The 16205-nt window shown below is 31.4% G+C and overlaps 2 protein-coding genes across 2 annotated transcripts; one reads left to right on the top strand and one right to left on the bottom strand.

Moving 5' to 3' along the window:
- Positions 1 to 274: 274 nt before the first annotated feature.
- On the bottom strand, positions 275 to 3181 carry LOC122580281. Its single transcript, XM_043752558.1, has 5 exons — positions 3167 to 3181; positions 2032 to 2141; positions 1822 to 1863; positions 1121 to 1418; positions 275 to 825 (listed from the first exon to the last, which is right to left on the bottom strand). Exons 2-5 carry the CDS (start codon positions 2137 to 2139, stop codon positions 527 to 529), a joined length of 747 nt encoding a protein of 248 aa, XP_043608493.1. The 5' UTR covers positions 2140 to 2141; positions 3167 to 3181; the 3' UTR covers positions 275 to 526.
- A 2507-nt stretch (positions 3182 to 5688) lies between these two features.
- On the top strand, positions 5689 to 12445 carry LOC122611100 (beta-glucosidase-like SFR2, chloroplastic). The gene is made up of 10 exons (XM_043784067.1): positions 5689 to 6001; positions 7271 to 7601; positions 8322 to 8460; positions 8959 to 9125; positions 9209 to 9430; positions 9611 to 9779; positions 10271 to 10504; positions 10887 to 11036; positions 11122 to 11251; positions 11852 to 12445. The coding sequence occupies exons 1-10, from the start codon at positions 5812 to 5814 to the stop codon at positions 12034 to 12036; spliced, it is 1917 nt and encodes a 638-aa protein (XP_043640002.1). The 5' UTR covers positions 5689 to 5811; the 3' UTR covers positions 12037 to 12445.
- Positions 12446 to 16205: the final 3760 nt, after the last annotated feature.

Here is a 16205-nt window from a genome sequence, read left to right as displayed (position 1 = left end):
AGTTATCCTCGAGACATATATGAATATATGATATATATCCACCATAACTTAATTAGCCACAGTGGCTAAGACCATCTTAATTAACTAACAGTCTAACACCAATCTTTCATGAAGATAAAAACTCATTGCTACAGTCATCATTTTCTTCTGCATCTTGATTAAAATTGTTGAGTTAACTAGCTTTGAAAATAGAAAGTAAATTTCTCAGGAAATTATAATCATACGACTATACGAGTAACAGAAATTCGAAAATAAACTAAGAATATCTTTCATAACCACTTTGAATATAAATGTGCCTTTAAACATAAATCATATATTCCCAACCCAAACTCTGATGACATGTGTAATTACATCATTAGCTACCTTTATTCTTTATAACAAACTACTGAATGGAAGTTGGTATAATTGCATAAATCTGCTGAAAAAAAAAAGGTTACTCTTAATGTGCAAACTCCTTCATCCAGATTGGCTTCTTAATTTCACGTTTGACCTTGTTAGTCTGATCCACTTGTTCTCCATTGTGGGCTCATGGGATGTTAGCTTGACCGTCTTGTTCTTCATAGTGAGCCCCGGGTGTTTTAGCCTCACGAGCCTGTTTTCCAGTACGTGCCTTGGGTGTGTTAGCTTGACCCACTTGTTTTTCATACCGGGATTTGCGCCTGTGTTTTGTACGGGGGACTTTGAGCATTAGAAGCTGACCCATTTGTTTTCCAGAGTGGATCTTAGTTATTTTGATCTGATCCACAGGTTCTTCATAGCATGATTTGGGACTGTTATCCTGATCCACTTGTTCTCCATAAAAAGCTGATAAAGGGTTTCCTTTAACTGTTTCATTTATATCAACATAACAAAATTATAAGCTCTGCTCAAAATCAAATTGCACCGGACTTACAATGAGTCATCGTTTATTACTTAAATTCAAAAGTGCAAGAGATAGTGGGGACTTGTAGTTTTGAATCAGTTAACTATCAGATTTAGTTAATTTAGTAGCATCACTATAATAGTCTCATTATGTCTGCGGTTTTACTTGAAAGTCATTTATATAAGGTGTTTTATGGAGTAACTTTTAGTGTTTAAACATTCCTAGAAAATAATTAGTCAGAAAGAGAAGAAAACTTACTTTTCTTGAATGTGGGAGACTGTGTTTTGTGGGCTTCAGAATCATCCTTCAAGCTGCAGGCAGTGTTAGAGTTCCGCTTAAAACTTATAGGTGATAAATCATTGACCACAGAGCTAAAATGGTTCTCAGAGTTGACAGTTTGAATAGAAGTGATGCAGCATTCATGCCAACGGAGAGACGAGAGGTCTTTGATCACATCACTAAGATTCAGGAATGCATTTGAAGAAACATCACTCTGCAGTGTTGAGTGGTGAACATCCATCAGGTTGATTGATCTCACAGCATCCAGCAAGTCATGCTGCAAAACATATACATCTTTAAACCTCAAACGTTTGAGATATAGCACATCCCAGTTCGACCCACTCATAACTATCAACTAAATGGGTTTAATTGCAACCCAGATAATAGACATTCTACCTGACCCATTTCTTTATTTGCTGAACTCAATAAGTTGACTCATGTGACGTTTAATAACATAGCCTAAATTGACTCATTCGTAGGTAAACTGGTAGAACTGCAGGCCATAGAATAGATATTTGACCCATTCCTTTTTTGATGAATTTAACGAGTTGACTAATCTACCTGTTTTATGAAAAAAGAAACCCAAACCGGCCATTTAAAAGTAAACGGGTCAAAATTGCAACCTCTATAATAAAAAACCAGCAATTATTCAACATGAATAATGTTTAAGATGGGATAACCTTTAGAACTTTGTTGCTATTATATCCATGCATCATAATTATCTGTAAACAAGATCAAAGGTGTTAGAAATTCAATAAAAGTTGAAGAAACTAAGCAAGCACTGAAGTTATATTCGAATCAATCAATCAATATATATATATATATCTTAAAATCACCTAAATGTATGTAATAAGCAGCTGATTATACAAAGACACTGATCAGGGCCTCACTTTTCGAAGCATAGCAGAAGATATGACATCCATATGCTCCAAATTGATATAATTCTCCAATGTCAACTTGGGGATCCAAGGTGTCCGGACAGCTTGCTGTAACGCCATTGCTGTGGATTGGACAAGTTTACGTCAACAGTTAATAAAAATCCAATATAAGCAGAGTTGCAAAGCTTATACTGAAACAAACTTTATGTGTTTAACTTATTTCTGTTGAAAAAAGTTTCTATGAATTTTGCTTATTTCCAGAAAGGTAATAAATGACTTATAAATTCACTTTACCCGTCGCAATATTTGATTTTAAGAAAGCAAAATCCGTTAACAAACATCTCATTCACAAATAAGTTGTGCATTGTTCTCCTAAAGTAAACCGTTACAGACTTTGCAGTATATCAAAACAGATGTAGGATGTTATTCGCTCATTATCCCGCTGTCGCATATATAAACATATATATATAAGCTGGTATATGATATTCATTTTAAATACAGAGATTATAAATCAAAATCAAAAATCCATAATCCAAATCACTTAATCAGCATATCAGGCTGCGTTTGGATATACAAGTCAACACTAAATAATAAAATATTAGTACGTGAGGGGTTCCACATCTAAACTTAGGTGCCGGAAGCCTTATATTCCCTTTTCCCAATATATATATATATATATATATCCTAATAACTATCAACTGAAAAATACGTGTAATTATAAGCGAAAACTGATGAGGTAACATAAGCATAAAAAATCGCCTGAAACTATGAATTGATTAATTGAATTGATTCCTTCTTAATTGTACAACTAAATCCTTTCCTCTCTCTCTCTCTCTCTATATATATATATATATATATATATATTAATGAAGAACTGAATCTGAGGTCCTAAAACAGGAGAATATGAAACAGATAAAGAGGCGTTATAAGAATCACACATGAATTTAGTTAACAACAGTTGTTTGAGCAATATATATATATATAATCTGAACATACTTATAATATATTTATAATAAATATCAGCTGAGGAAGGAAATGAAGATACTTATAACCGAAAGGTAATTGAAATCAGAAATCAATAAACAGTTGTAATTCATTGAAATTTGGACGAGTATCAATCAGTCCATCGATCATATATTTTTCATACCTGATGATGATGATGATGATGATGATGATGATGATGATGATGATGATGATGATGATGATAGTAAGAAGAAGTGAATCAGAAGAAGAAATTGGGTCGGAATTCTTCAGAAATGTTACTCGTATTTTGAATTTGAAATTTTGGCGTCTTTTAGTTTACAGTGTGTTTATCTCATTTTTAATGGGATTGAGACTTTGAGAGGATCTCCTAAAGCCTTTTTAATGACTTTATATTCGTAATCTCGTATTACGAGTACTATTTTTACATCAACTTTACGAAACTTTTTATCTCATTTTTATCTCCTAATATACTCAGCAAACAAGAAGTCCTTACGATATTAAAAAGCTGGTCAAAGGTCAATAATGTATTTTTCTATCAGATTATGATTCTTTAAAGTTAGAGCAACTTTATAGGTAAAGTTAGGATGACCTTGACCTTTGGATTAAAATCAAAGGTTAAGATTCAAAAATAACCTTTTAATATTGTCCATTGATTTTAATCCATTAGTCCACACCCATCAACTTCACCTATAAAGTTCATTTTAACTCTAGAAAATCTCAATCCGTATATATATTTCAAATGTGTTATAGCCTTCAAATAATATCCACTAAAGTCTTGAAGTTTTTCGAAGTATAATGGTTGTTGACCCAAATAAAAGAACATACTCCGAACAACATATTAAATTACAGATATAACTTCTTACTAATATATAAACAAATATTAAACTACAGAATACCGACTTTCAAGAATATCTGAACAACAATTGTATAAGCAACTCGTGTATTAGTACAAGATATCGCTCTAGTCATTGTGTATAAAAGTTTTTTTTTCAAATAGGTTATAAAACTATAACTTCAAGTTGTTAAATACTTAATTGCAATTTAAAAAACTTTGAGTTATTTTTAAACTTTTACCATTAAAGTAAAAAAAAATTAAAAAAATTAAGATTATAGGAAAAAACTTAACTACTTAAAATACCTTAAAAATATGTCTAATCCATTTAATTGTTGACACAAGAATTCATATTTCCTCTTTTTTAATTTTTACAATTGATTTTATCATGTCTCAATCATTTTTTAGACACATTTTTGGGCTTATTTATTAGACATGTCAAACATTTTCCTTAATCTAAATCTATAGCTCTAAATCTACACTCGTATTATTATATGAAACAAATGCCCCGAATTTGTCATAAAAAAGACTTAACCTATCAAATTTGCCTATCTATCTTTGCTTAACTACAATAACTGCATATTAGATTCCTTATAATATCCTTAATTGAATTATATTATTACATTTACTATTTTAACTTCTACAATAACTATTCTACCTTTTTTTTACATCAATGACCAACACTACTCATCTACTATTATAAAAATATTTTCCCCTCATTTAAATGACGTAATTTACACACCTAGCACTATAACACTTCAAGTATTTTCTCCTTAAATAACTTTGTATATGTTACATAATATCATATGAATGTTATATAAATTAATTGTGTTTTAAAAGTGTTTTCGTTTATATAAAATTCATCAAAGTTATATAACACAAAAATATATTTAAAGTTAACATTTAAAAAGTAAAGACTTTTGATATTTAAAATAGATTACTATTAATGCAACAGATGAGTATTTGAAAAGAAAATATATTAAACTGTTTGGTAACAATAGAGAATGAACATAACAAAAATATAAAAAATAAACAAATTAATATAATTTTTTTTTAACAAAAACTAATTATATAATATCATGATATAAATAATTAAAATTAATAGTTAAATACATGAAAAAAAAGAAGAAAAGAAGGTAAGTTGATTATATTCTCACAATTTTTTATCATTTTGGGAGGAATCATATTCTCATTTCATTTTCTCCCTTTCCATTTCATCTTATCAAACATCCCCTTAATTTTTAAAAATTCGAATGTATAAAATATACCTCTCATAGTGTCACATATTACACCATTTATCTCTCGTCTCCTAAAATACATTCAAAATCATTCCAATAACATTTCCATTAGGATAACAAACTTACAAACACTTATTCCCTCTCATCGTCATCACCATCGTCACCATCACCAGTAGGCATTCACCACCAGTTGCCAGCTATATCTTTATATCTCGTAACTGTCATCATCACCTCGTCGCATTGTATAGGTAATCTACTAGTAATGTTAACGATATATTACATGTTTGACATATATAAAACACTATCTTATTCAATGACAATATAGTATTCAAAAACCTTTTCCTTAGAAATTTACTTTACATTTGAATTTATCGTTATACATTTTCATACTTTTTTATATTTGAGTCTGCAAGTTTATTTTGTTTATATAAATTTGATACTCCATCTTATCTTAAAATTGTCAAGTTACACTCCCTTAATCTAATGTAATTTATCGACATCAACACAACTACAATTGTCACCAAGATAAAAGTCCAAAATGACACACGCAAAGAAGAATACAACGACGTCGTTAAATGTTATCCTTTTGTTGTGTTGTGTGAGCTAAAAACCAATCAAGTGGAAAATCGCCATGACTATTTTACCCACTACAGATAAATAAATAAAAATATAAAAAATAAAAAATCAGTCCAGTCCAGTTGTCAATCTATATTTGGATGTTAATAAATTCCGGCCAAAATGGCGCCTATACATCTGATTATAACAGCCACGAAAGTCGCCGGAGTTTTGGCGACAATAACCGTCGCTGCCAACGCCGTGTCTTTCAATCGTTACCGGAAAACAAACCTCGCTCCCTTTGAGTCTCCCATCGACGAAACTTCCGATACTCTCGCCGTTTTTAACGTCAATTGCTCCGATTCCGATGATGGTATATAATTTTATATTCATAATTATAAGTTATAGTTATATAAGTTGCTACTGCATAATATGATTGCAGATATATGACTTTATTAGTTTGACTTTAGCTTTGACTCATGTTGACTTGAATGTTTGGCAGTAAATGTGATTACATTGGCTTCAAAAAGTCAGAATTTAAGCTTACTAAATTATTGTTTAAAATAATTGTGCATTAAAATTTATGCTTAAAATAAGCAGTTGCAAATATGTTTTGGCCTTAAAAGAAGCTTAAAATGTAGCTCAGAACCAAATATTTCAAGCTTCATTTTAGCTTTTGAAAAATGTAATACGCACTTGAAAATCGCACACCCAAATACCGCTGCTAGATAAATGTCACACTTCCACGATATTTTACCAAGCGTTTTTCGTTATACTCTTAGTAATAAGCCTTTTAGAGGTTATAGGTTCAATTCCCGGCCCCATTGTTCGTTTGACTTATAATAGCATCGTGCGGGCTGTAGAACCGGTTGGTGAGGGGCCGATGATGGGTTTGTAATCCACTATAAGGGTATTTAGATATTTGAGTGTAAAAAGGTGAAACAGTTGCACATATCTGAAACAGTGTGTTTTTCATCTAGCGGACACTTAATTTTAGGACGGAGGGAGGGAAAGAGTTGTTTAGGAGTTTGGTTTTTTGAAAGTGATTATTTGGTACTCGATGATTGGATGCTTCCTGGTTTGTTGAAGAAGTAGTGTGGCATTAATGATGGGGGTATAATAGTAGTTTCTAAGTACTAACAAATAACTGAAATAAGTAAAGTCTATATTAGGAAAGTTGTTGCAACTAGTTTCAAACTTATTAATTAAAAGCTGATTATATGATTCCTGAATGATAAGAGAAGCGCGTTGTTCAAATTTCAAACGCTAGAAACCGGTTATTGTGATATACTAGTATGCAACTAGTCACTTTCAAAACACAAAATCTGAACACCGCTTTAGTATAACGTCGTAACGTGATTAATTTTCTCATTTAAAGTTTGATGTTGTACAGGTCCATATATGAGATACCATCTCATTAGAAAATGATGTACCCTGGCATACTAAAATTAGGAGCTTCATACATCAATTTTTTTGTTTCAGTTATTCTGTGGCCAGGCTTAATATTGTATTAACTTAGTTTGTACTGGTTCGGTGGTTTACTTCCTACATTCAGAATTTTAAGAACAAGTTAGTTTTTCGCATATTTGTAATTTGTAGCAACACTTCGGTAACTGCTTAGCCTTAATTTAACTTTTTCTAGAAGAGGAAGAAGATTTCTTTTTCGGGTTGGCGACAGCACCAGCTCATGTTGAAGACGGGCTCAATGATGCTTGGCTTAAGTTTGCACAAGATGAGAATATTAACAAACAAGATCCAGCGCAGCAGAAGGAAACAGCAGATGCGATTATGGGTTCTGCAACTGGTGATGGTGGATCTCAACAAGCTGCTAGACCTTTAAAGAGGAAGAAGTCCCTTAACGTATCAATGGAAGCAAAAATTAGAGGGATCGTGAAGTATATTGAAGAGGATGAATCCACGTTGAGTGAAGATGTGCAGCATAATGTAGCTGCATGGCACAATGTTCCAAACCCGTAAGCTTATAAATAACTTGTGTGTCAATGAGCTTCCAGCTTATTACTAGCCAAAGCTAGAAGCTGAAATTTCAACCCATTTACATATAAATGGCTTCATTCGGCTTATGTTTGATCTCAAATGGGTAAAATATTTGACTACAAAGGACACAGGTCAATTTGGGTTTTATTGTCTCTCCAAGTTTATGTGTAATGCATAATGTAATTCTCCCACATCATTTTATTCAAAGGATTAGATTTATATTGGAATACAGAATACTGAAGCTTTATCAACATATGTATCGTACTTGTCATTTATAGATTAAAGTTAAAATCTTTGCTACAATGTTAAATCAAAATTGTGACTGTGTCAGTGTTGTTAGTAGCTAATTAATCAAAACTACAGGTGGCAAGATGGATGGGTCATGCAGATTGCCTAATGGGTTAAAGTTATATCTTTTAATGAATTAAAATTCACATGGTCGGTATGGTTTACGTATTGGTTAAAGAAAAGTATAGATAAGTATTCTGTTAATTATTATCATAAAAGAAACTAGATAGTGTAGTAATAATGTGTTCGTCAATTATACATCAATTGGCATGTAAACACTTCTGAAACTGTTTGACCCTTTTAATTCATTTGACTTGTTTGAGATACAACACAACCCAAGTCAACCTGTTTATAAGTAAATGGGTCAAAACTGATATCTATAATCATGGCATACTATTTGATCTTTTCAGGGAGGAGAGGTTAAGGTTTTGGTCGGATCCTGATACAGAACTGAAGTTGGCTCGAGATACTGGTATTAAGGTCTTTCGAATGGGGATTGATTGGACAAGGATCATGCCTAAGGAGCCGGTCAATGGCCTTAAAGAATCAGTAAGTAGTATAATATGTGTGCAATGCAAAACTTTTCTGTTTATTTTGTCCCAAGATGCTGATTGCCACAGAGTAGAGGTACCATCTTGACCAACATATGTATGAACATGTTGATTTGGCGAGTGTTTTCTCTACCTAAAAGGTATCTAATCAACCAGGCTGAGCATGTCACACTGATTAAATGCTGCCCAAAATATATGTTTAATGGCCACATGCCCAAAATAGATAATTGTATACTGAAATAATGGTTGATAGAATTTTATTTATTATTAATATAAATATGGGCAAAAAAGCTGGCATGCTTGAGCTGTCTGTTTTGATCTGCAACTGAGATGACTCGTTTCAGTCAGAACCAGTTTTTTGCCATCTGATCGGGCATGCCACCTCTATTACAAAGTCATGAATGTGAAGCATGGACATCACTTATAGTTGTCTTAACTTTTTGTGTTTCTTAATCTTTTCTTATCGTTTTTCTGGAACTGAATTAGTCTTTGTAAGATTAATTATGCAGCACTAGAGCGATACAGGTGGATTATCGGTAGAGTTCAATCTTATGGGATGAAGGTTATGCTGACTTTGTTCCACCACTCACTGCCACCATGGGCTGGGGATTATGGAGGATGGAAGTCAGAGAAAACTGTAGACTATTTTATGGACTTTACTAGGTTAGTACACACAATATACCCTTTGCAACACTTTATGCAGATTTATAATGTTGGGTTACATCTTTTCGAAAATCAAATTGTAGGGTTGTGGTTGACAATGTATTTGAGCTTGTTGACTACTGGGTCACATTTAACGAGCCTCATGTCTTCTGTATGCTCACTTACTGTTCTGGTACTTGGCCTGGTGGTCATCCTAACATGTTAGAGGCTGCTACTTCTACTCTACCTACTGGTGTCTTTAATCAGACTATGCATTGGATTGCTGTTGCTCACAACAAGGCTTATGACTACATCCATGAACAAAGGTTTCCCTCCAAACTTGTTATCAAATTTATTTTAAGCTATTCCATAAATAATTGATAAAATACTACCACAAGCAGCGTTGGTCAATATTGAAGGCCTGTGTATTCATATTGGATAATTAATAGAATAATTATGTAATTTTCAATTATTTATTTATCTAACTATTTCCACTCTTCTTGCAGTGTATTATTAAGCCCAGTAGTGGGAGTTGCACACCATGTCTCTTTCATGCGTCCATATGGCCTCTTTGACATTGCTGGTGTTTCAATAGCCAACTCTTTGAGTCTCTTCCCTTTTTTGGACGATATATCTGATAAAATGGACTTTATAGGAATAAATTACTATGGCCAGGTACAGCTGGTTCAAATTTGGCATATTTGGGATTGTTAACTATAGCCTGTTAATTTATACCTTTTACATGTCCATTTCTTCTTTCCATACTCTTTCAGTAAATAGGCGTATAGTGATACCTTATTACACAACGAATGTCCCAATTGCTTACCTACTTTAATAAAGGCTATTGCTATAAGTAGTAACAGTGGACTTAAAAAATTGGAACCAAAACCATTCAAGTTTTGGAAATGCTTTTTTGAACCATTTAGCATTCCAACATTTAAGTTTTCATAGTCAGTATTACATATTAGAAAATTGTTTTAAGTTATAGCTGTCTAAGTAAAAATTTTTGAAGTCTGGTGATGAATATAAGAATGAAGTAGATTTGAAGTTTCTAATGATTTATGATTGCAGCAATTGCTTATCTTGAAAAGTCAATAACGTGATTGGAATATGAAATGCTGCAACTTCTATATGTCCTTCTGATGTTTGTCTTCTTAGTTTCTCAGGAAGTGGTCTGTGGTGCTGGACTAAAGTTAGTTGAGACCGACGAATATAGTGAATCAGGGCGTGGGGTATATCCAGACGGCTTGTTTCGATCTCTGTTACATTACCATGAAAGATACAAACATCTTAAAGTTCCTTTTATCATCACTGAAAACGGTATTTCTGACGAGACAGATTTGATAAGGAGACCATACATTTTAGAGCATTTACTTGCTATTTATGGAGCCATGATGATGGTACGCATATTAGAACTTTGATTCATTTGATTAAAGGTGGCAGCTTCGAAATACTTATATATAGGTCGATGGTTATATTGTAACTCTAGTGGGTTAAATTAAAGTTTATCTTAGTAGAGATATGGGTCAAATGGGTCGAGAGACGCTCAAAGTTTACTTCTACATTAAACCTCAGCGGTTTTGTTAAAAATTGTAAATTCTTATTATAGTTAGAAAATTTTTGCAGTTATACTTGGCACACTAATAATTTTTAGAAGAAAATAAATAATCTTGAGTGATCCACCAGAGATGCCCATATTGCCACCTCTACATTTAGTAAACTAAAAACCAAGTTATAACTTGACTATTTAAGTAATTTAGATGTTGAATGCTAACCATGCAGGGTGTTCGAGTGCTTGGGTACCTGTTTTGGACCACTTCCGACAACTGGGAGTGGGCCGATGGTTATGGTCCAAAGTTTGGGCTTGTCGCAGTCGATCGTTTAAATGATCTTGCACGAGTCCCACGTCCCTCATACCATCTGTTCTCCAAGGCAAAAACTCACTGTTTTTTTTGTTTTGACTTCTTCTGTATATAATTACAAGTATATTAGTGATGACTCTGCTGTTACATATCAGGTGGTAACTTCTGGTAAAATTACTCGCCAAGACCGAGACAAAGCATGGTACGAACTTCAGAAAGCTGCTCGAGAGAAGAAAACAAGACCATTTTACCGTACAGTAAACAAATATGGGTTAATGTATGCAGGTAGTTTTGTGGTACCTTTTAAGTGTTATGACCATACTATTTTATCTTTAGGGTGTCCTAATATCTGTGACCACGAGGGTTCTCTTGTTATTCAATCACCCAAACCAATCAGAATTTTAAATAAGACAATTATCGAGTCAACCCGACCTGTTTTGGGCCGTTTCTAAAATTTATGTGGTCTACTTTTTTATCCAACCTGTCCTTCCCATCTATTTTGCCACCTGTAGTCATTACTCATTACCATACTTTTTCATACATAAAAGCTCTATAACAAATATCAGATTCCACACGTTTTTTCTACATGGCTTTTGAAGTCTATATATTTTTGTCAAATTAATTGCTTATAAACTGGTGTTTGATGTTTGCACTTACAATCGTTTATAATTATAGCAGAACTTATTCACACGTAAACCATTTGGTAACATCATATTGATCAATTTGAGAGCCCAAGAAACAGATTATACACTTGAAACTTTAAAATCACAAGTTGAAATTTATTGTACGATGTAGTCTTCAAGAATGAATATTTCACACCAAATCCCTTGTTGTCTTGCTTGCATTGCATGTTCTAATTATTTTCGAGTCCAATTGTATATGCAGGAGGTCTCGACGAACCAATATGGCGACCATATATTGAACGGGATTGGCGTTTTGGACACTATGAAATGGAAGGACTACAAGACCCATTTAGCCGATTTTTTAGATTCATCACTCGACTGCTACCCTTTAGAAGAAAGAAACCTGAAGATCAAGAGGACTATGAGCTTGTGGTTCAACCAATCTAGTTTCACATTTAACCAAGCAGGTTGTCTGATACAGCCATATTTTTGAACCAATGGTTGTATATCACCTCTCTTTCTCCAATTGCTAGAGATGTAATAAAATCTGAGAAAAGATGTAAATGGTTCGAAATTCTTTGTATGCTCTATCTCAACCGATATGTATGTAGCTTTGTGCAAGCCAAAGTTGTTCGGGACACTTTTAGTGGTTACAATATTAACCCGTTTATGTCAAAATGGGCATATATGGGTGGAGATAGAGATGTAATACAGCTGAGAAAAGACGAAAATGGTTGTATATCACCCTTTTTTTTCTTCTTTTTTTTTTCCCCCAATTGCTAGAGATGTAATAACAGTCGAGAAAAGATGATAGTTACATACATTGGAACTTGAGCCTAAAAAGCATTTGACATCACCACAACATTCTTGGAAATAGTGAGATACTGTATATAAATTTCCATTTTTCTATCCTATTCTTTTGTTTTCTTCTTTTTTTTTTTCTTTAATATCTATCTTTATCTTTTTAAATATAAACATTAACATTAACATATTCATATTAAACTTAAAACCAAATTTATAACAATCTATAACTATAAAATTAATTTATATCGTTTAACATTTCTCCTTTTTCATCTCTAAAAACATTATGAATACTATTTTTGCATATATATACTAAAATAAGTTTGACTTCTTATATTCTTTTAAGATATGAATTTTTTTCCAAATATTTGTAACTATTTAATATACAAATATTCAAACCCTTTTATTTCATTATTTGTAATAAAAAAAACGATGAACTTCTAAAAATTTTTTAAAAGAATATGGTTTTAATTCAAATAAGGTTTATTTTTATTATATTTTGATTGTATTTTATTTTTATTACATATAAAAGTGACCTTTGTTTTTATGTAATCATACAAGGTTTTTCTTAACATAAGAATTTTTTGTTAATCTGATTTGTTTGACGTATTATATACGAAACTGACCTTTTAGTTATTTATGTCATATGATTTTGATTTAATATTTATATTTAATCAGAACTATATCTTATACTAGATTATGAACCCGCATAATACGCGAAAAACAAATTAAAAAATTATATTAAAACTTATGTCATATACTATAGTTTACGATTGATTTTGCTATGAGTATATAAAATTGCTTTGTTGTGTGCACTTATTTAATTGACCATTGTCAATATCAAGATAAACCTAGAGTTGGTTTAGTTTTTTCGAGTCTAAATTTATTTTTAATAAACCTAAGATTGTTGGCAAACTTATGAAGATTATAGAAGATGAGATATATTCATCTCACCCTTGAGCTTATTCAAGCAATTCTTTGAGTTTCTTAACTATAATCTATATCTATATTATTTCTATCGATAACTCTACTATATCTTCTCTGTTATATTATAAAGGATAATGATAAATCAACCTTTTTGGTGTGCCTAAAGATGTGCCTAAATGTAAGATGATGACATATTGAAAAATCAGGGGGCAAGATTAGGAAAGAAAATTAGTGGAATCTACATGTCAAATTCTTAAGGTTTTAGGCATATCTTTAGGCACACCAATTAGGTTGATTAATCATTTTCCTATTATAAAACATTTACTCTTTTCATTTTTTCAATTGTAAGTAGTTGAAAACCCCAAAATATCCATGTCACTTTCATAATATCATTAAAAGAAATCTCTATAATTCATTTTTCTCTCTTTTCAAAAATCTCATCCACTCATTTTTCTCTCACCTCCATAAATTATTTTATTCATCTAATTAATTACAAAAACTTTTATTTCAAAAATCATATATCGATATATTATAATAATTATATGGGTATTTTTAAAATTTCATGCTCTTTCATTAAAGGTGTCATTCAATATACTTTCGACGTTTTTTTTTTAATCTGAAGGCGGAGCCCGTACGACTAGGGCATTTGGCTATCACACTCGATGCCCTATCACCTCCTATGACCTATTACACTTTATGACCTATCACCCCAACCATTTCACCGTCGCAACGTGCGGGTACTTTTTCTCGTATTATAAAGCAAATATGGTTTTAAGTTTCAACTTTCAACAATGTACACCTAATAATGCATAATATACGATACAATTATATACTCCGAAATACTCTTAGCAATAAATTTCAACCACTCATATTTCAATCTCTTCTCAAATCTCAACTACTAATTTCTCTCTCATCCATAAATCATTTTATTCCTCTAATTCATTCAAAAAATTTTATCTCAAAAACCGTACATTGATAAATTATAAAAGTTATATGGGTGATCTTAGAACTTCATGCTCTTTAATTATAGATGTCATTCGATATACTTTCGACGATTTTTTTAAATCTAAAGGCAGGGCCCGTACCACTAAGGCATTTGACTATCAAACTTTATGACCTATCACCCCAACCATTTCACCTCCGTAATGTGCGGAAACTTTCCCTCGTATTATAAAGCAAATATGGTTTTAAGTTTCAATTTTCAAGAATGTACAACTAATAATGCATAATGTACAATACATCTATATACCTCAAAAACTATAATACCTTATAAAAGAAATGACATATTCTATATTAGGTAATTCTGCCTTTGAATTACCAGATTTGCCCTTGAACTTTTTGTTTTTTTTCTTTATGTAACTACCCAAAATCTCTAACAGATCGTCTTCCCCACTACTGCCGCCGCATTGCGCGGGTACCATGCTCGTATCTTTAGAATAAATTTTAACCACTCATTTTCTTTTTCTTCCATAAAATATTTTTTTTCTCTCTAATTCATTCAGAATCTTTTATCTCAAAAACTGTACATCGATAAATTTTAAAAATTATATGGATGTTCTTAAAACTTCATGCTCTTTCGTTAGAGAGGTCATTCGATATATTTTAGACGAATTTTTAAATCTGAGGGCGGAACCCGTATGATTAAGGCATTTAACTATCACACTCTATGACATATCACCTCTTATGATCTATGTCAGATGACATTTTAAATATAAAATATCCCAGTAAGTTATCTTGATTGTGGTGGTTTTTCTGGTGTATTTCAAGAGCCCTTAACACGGATCAAACACTTAAATTTTGTAAGTTACCATCATCATGATACAAGACTAATGCTAACCTATATAAAATAAATAAGATACCGAAGACTATTATTTAAACCATTCAAAACACCAGGAGCGGATAGAAATTCCTCAAAATCATTTGCCGACTCCATTTCACATAAAGAATCTAAACGTAAGTAAGTTTATTTTTCGATAAAAGACATGGTTAAATTTTATATATAGAAATAAAGAATAGGCAATTCTAACATATTAAAAGATGGTAACAAAAAAATAGTATAATAATAGATAATATATAAATTATTACTTAAAATAAATAACATGTTACTAAAAGAAGGTAAAAAAAAATAGTATAATAATAATAAATAACTATGTATATGAAAGGATGAAGAAATTATGTCATAATATATTGCTTAGATGCATAATGAAAATCAAGAAAAAGTAAATTGCTTAAAAATATAGTGAGGGAAAAAAAAAATCTGGAATGACCATTTTTTAAGTGATGGACTGAGATCATTAAGTAAATTAGACGAAGATTCGTAAATTATAAAAAGATGTCATTTGTATAAATTTAATGTAAAAGGATTTAAAGTGATCATTTGGTTTTTGATAAATCTATATCAATTCAATCCTAAGGTTATAATTGAAAGTCGTTTTTCTATCTAAAGGTTGTAGTTTTTTTAAATATGATTTTAGGTTGTAACTTTTTCAAATATGATTTTAGGAGGTTATTTTATACTAAATGTTACATATGTGCACATATGGTGTTTAAGGTATTACATATGGACCGTATACTTTTTATTTGTTCCGTTCATGGAAGTTTTCAATTTATGTATAATCCTTAAATTATCATAAAAAATCAAAACCTATTATCTATCAATAAACTAAATCAGGATTGAAATGTTCTTAATCGATATGTGTTCTTTTAATTTATTTATCTTATTAAATTAATTTTTTTAATTGTATATGGATTTACTTTTCTTATTAGACTTAAAATTAATTTCTAACTTTTGACTTATTACTACAAAAAATATTATAATATTGATCGTTTTCTCATTAATAAACTGTTTCCTTTTTTTTTTCTCTCAATTTTTCAACTCCTATTATTTA

The sequence above is a fragment of the Erigeron canadensis genome, chromosome 8 (assembly GCF_010389155.1).
Source record: "Erigeron canadensis isolate Cc75 chromosome 8, C_canadensis_v1, whole genome shotgun sequence".
Lineage (NCBI taxonomy): Eukaryota > Viridiplantae > Streptophyta > Magnoliopsida > Asterales > Asteraceae > Erigeron > Erigeron canadensis.
This window is presented reverse-complemented; position numbering and strand designations above follow the sequence as displayed.

Excerpts from the sequence above, each read along its gene's own strand:
- LOC122580281 (XM_043752558.1), bottom strand. The coding sequence starts at position 2,139 with ATGGCGTTACAGCAAGCTGTCCGGACACCTTGGATCCCCAAGTTGACA. Across the intron at positions 1,864-2,031 it reads CTTCTGCTATGCTTCGAAAA|ATAATTATGATGCATGGATA; the intron begins GTGAGGCCCTGA and ends TCTTGTTTACAG. Across the intron at positions 1,419-1,821 it reads ATAGCAACAAAGTTCTAAAG|CATGACTTGCTGGATGCTGT; the intron begins GTTATCCCATCT and ends TATGTTTTGCAG.
- LOC122611100 (XM_043784067.1), top strand. The coding sequence starts at position 5,812 with ATGGCGCCTATACATCTGATTATAACAGCCACGAAAGTCGCCGGAGTT. Across the intron at positions 7,602-8,321 it reads TGGCACAATGTTCCAAACCC|GGAGGAGAGGTTAAGGTTTT; the intron begins GTAAGCTTATAA and ends TGATCTTTTCAG. Across the intron at positions 10,505-10,886 it reads TTTATGGAGCCATGATGATG|GGTGTTCGAGTGCTTGGGTA; the intron begins GTACGCATATTA and ends CTAACCATGCAG.